Here is a 9,471-nt window from a genome sequence, read left to right as displayed (position 1 = left end):
AGACCGTTTCAGGCTGGACATAAGGAAGCATTTCTTTACTGTCCAAGCCCCCAAGGTCTGGAACAGCCTGCCATCAGAGGTAGTTCAAGCACCTACATTGAACACCTTCAAGAAAAAATTGGATGCTTATCTTGCTGGGATCCTATGCCCCCAGCTGACTTCCTGCCCTTCAGGCGGGGGGCTGGACTCGATCTTCCGAGGTCCCTTCCAGCCCTAACATCTATGAAATCTATACTGAGAGAGAGGATTTATTTAAACTAGGAATAATAGGATTAACCATATGAGGAAAAATACAGTTTTAATATTAGAAACATGTTTGTAAAACAGCCTTGTAGCACAAAGGAAGGAAGTATGTAACATAATCCAGTCAAAATTTTAATGAAACGTTTGCAGGGCATAGTCTTGCCCTGGTATTTGAAGGATGGAACTGTGACTTAATATTTCTGTGGATAAACACTCTTGGAGGCCCAGGCTGTCTCCCTTTCCTCTTCTGCATTGGGCAAAAGCTCACCGAAAGAAGGGAAGGAGATATGGGATATCAAATAGGAAGAAGGAACAGTTTTTGAGAGAGACCCTTTGTCCCCCTGTTCAGAGTTGAAATTGTCTGTGACAACATGGAGTAGCGGAACTTTTGAACCCTCTCATGAATACATGTAAGACCTTAAACTTTCCCACTTCCAGGTCACTTACAAGAAGTTGCTGCCTCTGTATTTTCCAAGATCATTGGAAGAAGAGAGTCGATCATTGCTTTGCCTTCCTGAAGATATTGGCAATGCAGAAGGGGAACCAGTTGTACCAGAGCGGCAGATCAGGATTAGTGAGAAGCCAGGCATTCCAGATGGTGAGTTTTTGCAGCATCATGAAACAACTATTAGTTAGTGAGTCAAGGAAAACCAGAGAACATGCAAAGGGAACAAACAGTTGCCTTTTTCAGGGGCTACGTACACATCACATTTACGAGAACAGCCTCGGAGCAAAAATGTGCCAGTATTCTATGGCCGCATACACTCTACCCTAGTGACATCAGCTAAAATCCCTTTGTCAGAGAAGGTAGAAGATGTGGACAAGAGATGACTTGACTTTTCTCTGGAGCAGCAAAGGTCCTGATCCAACCCCATGAGAAAGAGCTCCATCTTTGTGACTCCTCTTGGACTGAGACGGGTATTATTTGTGAACAATCCTGCAAGACATCCCCTGCCCCAAGGGACTTGGTGTACTACAGCACGTCCAGAAAAGCACTGTAGTCAAGATGCAAGGATAGGGGATAGGGCATTGGGAAGATTTCCACTGGGTAAAGACTGTGTGGCAGAAGTTACTTTTAAGGAGAGAACTGAAAGAGATGGCCAGGATGTCTGGTATTTAGCTTAAACAATGTCTGCTTCTCTTGCTGAACTGAGGAAGGGCAGCCTGTGTCTAAAAGCTTTTTTAAACTTCTCTCCCACCTATACAGTTAGTCCAATAAAAGATATCTCAAAAAAATCTTGCTCTCAAGTTTCCTGGACCATTGTAGCTACAACTGTACTCCATGCCCTTTAGTACACTTTACCAAGATTAGGCTTTGGGAATTTCTAGCTCCTGGTGCTCTAGATAGTATTGCCCAGTCAACAAATAATCACAGAAAACTTTTGCATCATGATCTGGTGTATAAATTTCATGACAAGTGTTAGCATTGTTGGTCATGTCTAATTATTGCATTGTTGCAACACATGATGTAATCTTTTGGTCCAGTGCCATGTATGTCTTGTATACATACTTCAAAGTCTTGACTACTTTCCCCTCACTGCCTTTGCTTTATTCCCATTTTTCCATTGCAGATAACTCTGACGAGGAAGGGCTGGAAGCAGATCTTTCTTTCATTGGTTCCCACGCTTTTGCCCGCATGGAGGGAGATGTTGATAAACAGAGGCGCCTCATCCTCCAGGGACAGTTGTCAGAGGCAGCACTACAGAAGCAGCACCAGAGAAAGTGAGAATGTGGCACTGGCACCCCGTGTGTGTTTCAGCTAGACCTGTGATTCAGAGCATGAACCATAGAAAATGTTTATCTTTGTGTGGTGTATAGTTTGCAGTATACTAGCTGGAAAAAAGGGGCAACGCCTGGTGTCATTCTGTATCCCTGGATTAGGTACTTGATGTTAAAGAGAGAGATACTTTGTCATACTCATTTTGTATCGGTAGAGCAAAGGTTCCCAAAGTTATTCTTGCAGGGCCTCTTAATGCATTGTGCTGAGGACCACAAAACAAAATGAGTGTGCAGTGTTCAACAGATATAATATAAAGACCTTATTATGTTACAACATTACATTAAGAACAATTCAGCATTACTGCTTAATTCAAGCTTGAATCATCAGTCTGCCACAAACTCAGTTTGGATTTTGATTAATATTCACCAGTTAGCTGGCCCTGTGGAGGACAGTCATCATTAAAAGTCCCTTTGCAGGCTGCATACAAATGCTTCACAGGCTGCAAGTTGCCCAGTGCCAGTGTGCATTGGGTATTCTCTGGGTTGGCTGTTACTATTGATTGCTGCTAGATGGCACTGTTCCATCACAGCTTGCTGTAACTGGTGCATTTTCTTCATCCCCTTCTGCACATGGATATTTTAGGCCTGATGTCATTTGGGAAACTTGAGCACCTATCAGTCCACTGTCAATTCACTGTTAGGATTCTTGTAGTTTGGCTTTATTGAGGCACTTAACTAGTTTAAATAGAATGTTGCTAAGACCAGTGTCTAGCTACCTTTATGCCTAACTTCTAGATTTTTAAAAGAAATGCTTTTATTTATTTATTTTTAACTTTTTAATGCAAGCGATCTTTTTTTTTTTAATGTGAAAATTTCCCCACAGTGCTTGCAGCCCAAATACAATATCATTGCACTTGTTCAGGGAGCTGGAAAGGAGATCCAGTTGGTGTACATGGCTGGTTCTGGAAAAAAAGTAGCCAAGGGCATAATTAATACGGCCAGTTTAGTTGTTTCAGTCTTTCTTTTGAAGTGCTTTGGAAGTATTTTCTTTTCTCAAAGGATCACTGTATTGACTGTTCTCAGAGATCCAGTTGTCTAGCTTCTGTAGCCTTTCCAAGTTCATCTCCATGTTTTTATAATGTAGAAACTGAGGAGAGAAAAAGAGAGCAAGTTCTGATCCCATGTGTTTCACTTTCTAGTTACAATCGCTGGCTGTGTCAAGCAAGAGCTGAAGACCTGTCTGACATTGCTTCTCTCAAAGCCCTATATCAGACAGGTGAGTCCAGGAACTCCAAACCTGCTGCATGTGTATGTGTGCCAGTAGAAAATGGAATAGTCACTTGCACCTCTATGAAGGGGTGATTTATTGTGGTGAAATTTAAAGCAGCTGCTTTAATCTGACAATTTTAAAGTCTTTCATTTCCATGCATGTCCTGCCTACAGCCAGATAAGGTTCCGGAGAGTTTCTGAAGGTGTATGAAAGTTTCTAAGCTATATGAAATGTGATGAACAGGGATCCTGGTTTTGTCGGTTTGAAAATCCCAAATTCTCTGCTTCAAAACCCCAAAATCTGTGTTTGTCCACGATTAAAATGAAATGCCGCTACCAGTGCCTCAATCATTATGTTAACATTAATTCTAAATACCTATATATTTTGGAATTTGATTTTGGTTTTCTTATTATAGAAAATCAGAGCTCCCACTGTCCGCTTCGCTCACCAGGACTTGGATCCAGCTGCGACTGTCCTCCCTGCTGCTTTGTGGTGCTGAGCAGACCTAATATGCTGGTGCCCCTCACTCCCAAGCCACAGCCCACCCACTCCCCCCCATTCCTGCTGGTGTCCCTCACTGGCCCCTGCCACAGGCCCCAGTGTGTGGGGTGGGATGGGGGTGTGGGGCAGGTGGAGTGCCGGAGCATACGCAATGTGCCAGGGGAGCATGGGGGGGCACATCCCCCCCCCCCAGATTTGTGCACCCACAGCGAGGTGTGGAGCTACAATCTGGCTGGATTGGCATGGGCAGGAGCCACCACTGGTCCAACAGCTGAAACATGATGTGGGAGGGTAGAACAAGGTGGTGAGATTCATTGTTGCTGCCGCCGGGACCCCCACACTAGCCATGCTGCCTTCACCTCACCACCAGCTGCCGCTCCCTCTCCCCTCAGGCCACCCACACTGCTTCCCACCCCTCTGGGGTAGAGCTGTGGCCCAGCGTGCAAGCACCTGGCAGCAGGAGGAAGTGAGGGCAGCACTGCCCCCACCCACTGATTTGTTACTCTTTGAACTGTTTGCAGCACAGCTAGCATGGGAGTCCTGGTGACAGTGGTGAGACTTGCCACCCTGCTCTGCCCTCCTGCACTGGGTCCTGCCCGCTGGGCCATAGAGGCAGCTCCTGCCTGTGTTGGTCCAGTCAGACTGCAGCCCTATGCCTGCTGTGGATGCAGAAATCTGGGGGGCATGTGCCACCCCCATACCCCTCCAACACATCGCCCATGTCCACCCCCACTATAGACTTACCTGCAAGGAGCTGTGGCAGCTGCTCACCACCATGCTGTCTGGCTGTCATGCATGTGTGCGTGCACTCATGCATGTGGTGCCCTCTGCCCATGATAGCCTTCCTCCTGTTCCCCCTAGCCCCAAGCAGCCCCTTGCAGGCTGGAATTCTACCAGCCTGCAAGAGGAAACCTGCAATTTCCAACATTTTTCTCCTTTAAAGGAAAGAATCTGCATTTTTTCGCAGCAAATGGAAAACCCTGATCCCTGGTGATGAACTAGGGACAAGTTTGGAAATGCAGCTCTTTTATGATGAACGTCCAATCATACTTTTATACTTTTACTTGACATTCTGCTTATCTAAACACCAGTTCATGTGCTGGTGTCTGCTGTCTATATTGTTTTCCCTCCTGTTTAGGACTCCAGGCCTCATGCTTCTAGCCCTTTTTATGTAGGTTGGATTGAGTATCCAAGTTACTGGTGACTGACTTAATGCAGGGAAGAAGGAGGCAATCCCAGAAAACAGAGTTTCCAATAAATGATGGGTACAGTGTAAAGTACAATACAGTGAAATTTTAAAGTTAGCAACCACCCACCTTCAGCAGTCCAGTCCATTTTCCCATGAGAAGTTAAGGGGGATTATAATTTTCCTGGACTCTGAATGAAGCATACCAGAGCTGACTGGCCAAGTATCAGCTTTGTCAGCTTTATTAGCTGTAGAAAAAGATTCCTCTGGTTGAAGTTTGGTACAGAAGTATAGTAAACCTCAAAGCAGCTCATGACTAATGTTCTTGAGGCCACTTGCAAATTTAAAAATTACATCCAGCAACAACCCCCTCTCAGGTGGGATGGACTTCCATGAGTGAAAGGCTAAGAAAAAAAGCAATAATTATCAGTGATATTTGATAGGCATGTCACACAAGAAATGCAACTGTTACTGATGGATGGGATTCTTCTATTGTTGGATGGGATTCTTCACAGCATTAGAGGCTGTGAGTTGCTGCTGACATTGAGTGAGATCTTGTTTCATACATGCCAGTTAAGTCATGTTTTAAGATTCCCTAAAAGTCCAAATTAACCTTTCCACCCTGTCTACATGAAGAAGTAGACTGCTTAAAAAATAACAGGTCTTACTTAAATCACTTTGTTCAGTTGCTACTCTTTAGAAAAGGTATATTTGTCACCCTATGGGACTTGCATCCACCCTTCTCTTTCCCTGCCCCTTCCTTCTTGGTTTGTAAGTCTTGTTTATCATTTGCATTTAAAAAGCACGTAGGAAACTCCTGTCTACCAAATCTTCAATGAGGCATGGTACCTGTTAGAAGGTTACACATCTAATAAGATGCCCACTTTGGTCTTGATAAAGCTGAAGTTGGAGACTTTTAAGCAGAGAGCAGTCATAGCAAATTGCTGAAACTTAAGTGTTATTGAATGGAGCCTTCCTTGTCCTTAATATAGTTTTAGCATTTTTTTTAGTACTGCAGGTTCCAGGATACAATGCAAGTGTTTGTTTCGGACTGAGATGAGTACCGTATACAGAAGTGCATCTTTGCACACTTCTTTAACTTTTAGTGGTTGGCTGAAGCATAAAATTCTGTAGGTTGAAGTTTTGTACTTTCAAAAGAGGAATTTCAAAAACTCAGAATCATTCATTTTGAGGTGCTTCTAAACAATACCAAATAAAGTCAGATAATTGGGTCAGATAAGTGAATCCCACAACCTTTTCTTTTGCTTTTGTAGGTGTGGATAACTGTGGTCGCACAGTAATGGTGGTGGTTGGAAGAAATATTCCTGTCACATTGATAGACATGGAAAAGGCAAGAACCTAATATAAAATTATAGAGCTATAGAGTTAATTTAGTTAAAATTTGAAAAGCAATTCCTATTAAGTCATTTTCACATCCAGCACCCTGAGGTTCTGTTCTAACTTTAAGGTGGTGTCTGTAGAGGTGTACATTTCTTCAAAAGCTTCCTATAAGTAGCTTAGGTAGATATGGCTTGCATAGGCACATTACATGAACATTCATCTTCCATAAAGCTTTATATTTGTTTTTTCTGGTGGAATCTTTTTGAAGTGGAGAGGAAGCAGACTAATTAGGACCACTCTTTGGTTTTTCAAAATATACAGGGACACCCTACTTAGGACTCTAAAGGAGGGAATTGTAACAGGTAAACTTTTCTTGTGCAGCTTGTCAGAAATTCAGACCTGCAAAGTAGATGGACATGAAGGGCGTAAGACAGACTAAAGGTTAGTTGTAGGAACCTCCAAATAGCTATAACTTAAACCCAGGTGTTAGATTTCCCAAACATGAATGCTTAACTTTCTTTTGTAATTTAAATGAAATGTCATCCTTTTCTAGGATTATTTTTTGGTTCGTGGATAACCAAAAACATTGGAAGGAAATATGTTAAAACAAAATAGGACTCTGGAAATTCTAAATGTGGCTTGTCTTCCCACCTCAGGCTATCATGTACTTCATCCATGTGATGGACCACATTACAGTGAAAGAGTACGTCCTAGTGTATTTTCACACGCTCACAAGTGATTACAATCAGCTAGACTCTAACTTCCTGAAAAAACTCTATGACATTGTTGACATCAAGTAAGTATGGGTCACACATTCCAAGAGAACCATTTTGTCTGCTCTTGTCTCCATTCAAAAATAAATAGATTGTATTTATTTATCTAGCTTCATGCTTGCCTTTGTAAACTAATACAGATTGCTTTGGGGGAGAATTTCACAGGCTCAGGAGAGACTTAAAACCAGCAGAAGCAAAATCTATTTCTCCCTGCCCCCCCCCCGTTCTAAACCACCTAAACAATTCATAGACATCTCTGCAGTGCTTATTGCAGATTCTGAGAATTGCTGTGCAACAGGAATTTGATCCATTCCTTGTGTGCTCGGGTTCTGCGTTGTTCTGCAGTCTACCTGCTATGTATTCATTCAAGATGACAGGACACTTAAACCCTGATTTTTTTACCTTAGCCCTTTTTCTGTAACTCCTGTCTGCAGCTGCAGATGATGGTGGTATATTTTTGCAATGTTATATTTAACCTGCAGGAGGAGCATTCAAAACAACCCTAGTAGCTGTAACTTGTATAATCTTCACTGTCTGTACAGCAGAATAGAGGATTTAATAACATTTTAATCAGAATAATGATCCAGGAGAACTTTGTACTCCCTTTTTACTTTTAGTGTTAGGGTATCTGTTCTTTGCCCCGGCTTTGAATGGACTGGGTCAGAGTTAACTGTGCACATAGTTTTGTAAGACTACAGATATCATCAAACACTTTCAACTCTGTTTCTAACTGCCCCCTCTCCCTTTTTATTAACCAGGTACAAGAGAAATTTGAAGGCATTGTACTTTGTCCACCCAACATTTCGCTCAAAGGTAAAGTATATAGAAATTCAAAAAGCAAACTTCTGACTAGGGCATAAGATTGTGGCGTGAGGGTAGTGGGGCCAGGGGGAACATGAAAGAGAGACTCTAAACCATGAGGCTGTTTCTGCTAAATCAGTGTTTCTCTGGAACTGATACACATTTGAATACTGCTATTTCAGGTTTGCACAACAGGTTTGCCTTTCCTTGCCTGCCTTAATATTGGGACCCTGTGTGCTCTACTGCTGTCTGCTTTGTGTTTCACTGCGCGCTCTGACAAGGCCTGTGGAGAAGCTTGGTCCATTGCCTGTTGTCAATCAAAGTTGCATTGCTGGTTAGCTCATGCAAATGAATAGTTGACGGACAGTGATGACACTAGACTGGCCCACAGCCTCATTAATCAGGTTCTGAATGGAAGCAAAAATTAGCTGTTACAGCAGAGGTCTTTGTCTAGTAAACTGGAAGTCTTCAGAAACTAAGACTGAGGCTGGTCCAGTGTCAGCTTTGTGGCATCCTCTAACATAATGGTTTTCAATCTTGTCAGACTCAAGGGATGAGGCTGCTCTGAATCTCAATTTTGCATCTAAAAACAGAAATTCCAAATGCAAAGTGTTAACAATAGCCATTGCTGCTATTTCAGTACCTCTCGATGGCTCATACTAAAACTACTGCTGTGATTCAAAGTTTAGGACACAGGAAATAAACGGCTCCATTTTCTGGTCTCCCTTGGAAACCACCAAAAAAGTAGTAGCTTCTGGCAAAGTTGGAAAGTTCACAGGAAAATAAGCAACTGAAGGTTTTAACTGGCCTTCCCAAAGGCATTCCTTCTCTTCCCTCCCTTCTGTTGCATTACAAACTGCAAACCTGACTGAGCCCAGCAGGTATGGTTAAGCTGTGGCCCTTGAATGCCTGACTTCAACATGGAAGTGTGCTTGAGGCAGATTTCATACTGTACAAAGCATGGAGCTGACAGTGGACAAGAGTCAGGACAGAAAGGGCTATGCTGGGAGAGAACTGGCAGAATAGTCTGTGCTGACAAATGAACACCTTGCTCCAAGAGCCTGAAACAGAGCCCAGTATTCCTAAGCAGCTTCTCTGCCATCAACAGATGCCTGTGAAACCTGTTGGCTGTTGTTGCTGGTTCAGGGAATGACAAGCCACTGTTGTTCTCAGTTACTAGTACAGGGGTGGGCAAAATACAGACCACTGGTCACATCTGGCCCACCAAGTGATTCTGCCCAGCCTGCAGCAAGTCCCTCAGCCCCATGTGGCCCAAGCAGGGGGGCGACCCAGGCATGGGAGACAGCCCAGGCCATGGTGCATGTGACTAATCCCATTGCCCCTGGGTGCAGGGGTGCCCCCTGGAGTCTCCATGGAGATTGGCCCTGGATCCCCATGGGCAGAATGCATTTGGCCGGGCAGATGGGATGGGGCTGTAAGCGGGCAAAGAACAACTGAGCATGCATTGCCTGCTGAGGTCCTGGGCCAGTCTCCATGGAAACCCCACCTGCCAACTCCATTCAATACCCCTGATGGTGCAGAGCAGACAGGGCCACTCGTCCTTGCCGCCTCCCCCTGCCCCCCCACATCTTAGTGTCATCAGCAAATTTGAACAGGGTGCTTTTTACCCCCTCGCC

At 43.8% G+C, this 9,471-nt stretch overlaps 1 protein-coding gene across 1 annotated transcript in view; it reads left to right on the top strand.

Annotated features, from left to right (window-relative positions):
* Nucleotides 1-9,471, top strand: part of GDAP2 (ganglioside induced differentiation associated protein 2) — an 83,350-nt gene that overhangs the window by 22,440 nt on the left and 51,439 nt on the right. The window contains exons 8-13 of the mRNA XM_019527328.1: nucleotides 682-841; nucleotides 1,815-1,965; nucleotides 3,162-3,238; nucleotides 6,194-6,270; nucleotides 6,917-7,056; nucleotides 7,792-7,846. Of these exons, the coding sequence (XP_019382873.1) occupies nucleotides 682-841; nucleotides 1,815-1,965; nucleotides 3,162-3,238; nucleotides 6,194-6,270; nucleotides 6,917-7,056; nucleotides 7,792-7,846 (660 nt within the window). The remainder of the gene's footprint in view (nucleotides 1-681; nucleotides 842-1,814; nucleotides 1,966-3,161; nucleotides 3,239-6,193; nucleotides 6,271-6,916; nucleotides 7,057-7,791; nucleotides 7,847-9,471) is intronic.

Source organism: Gavialis gangeticus, unplaced genomic scaffold, assembly GCF_001723915.1.
Source record: "Gavialis gangeticus isolate Ggan-Ray unplaced genomic scaffold, GavGan_comp1, whole genome shotgun sequence".
Classification (NCBI taxonomy): Eukaryota; Metazoa; Chordata; order Crocodylia; family Gavialidae; genus Gavialis; species Gavialis gangeticus.
The sequence above is the reverse complement of the archived record's forward strand: the minus strand, read 5'-3'. Positions and strand labels throughout refer to the sequence as shown.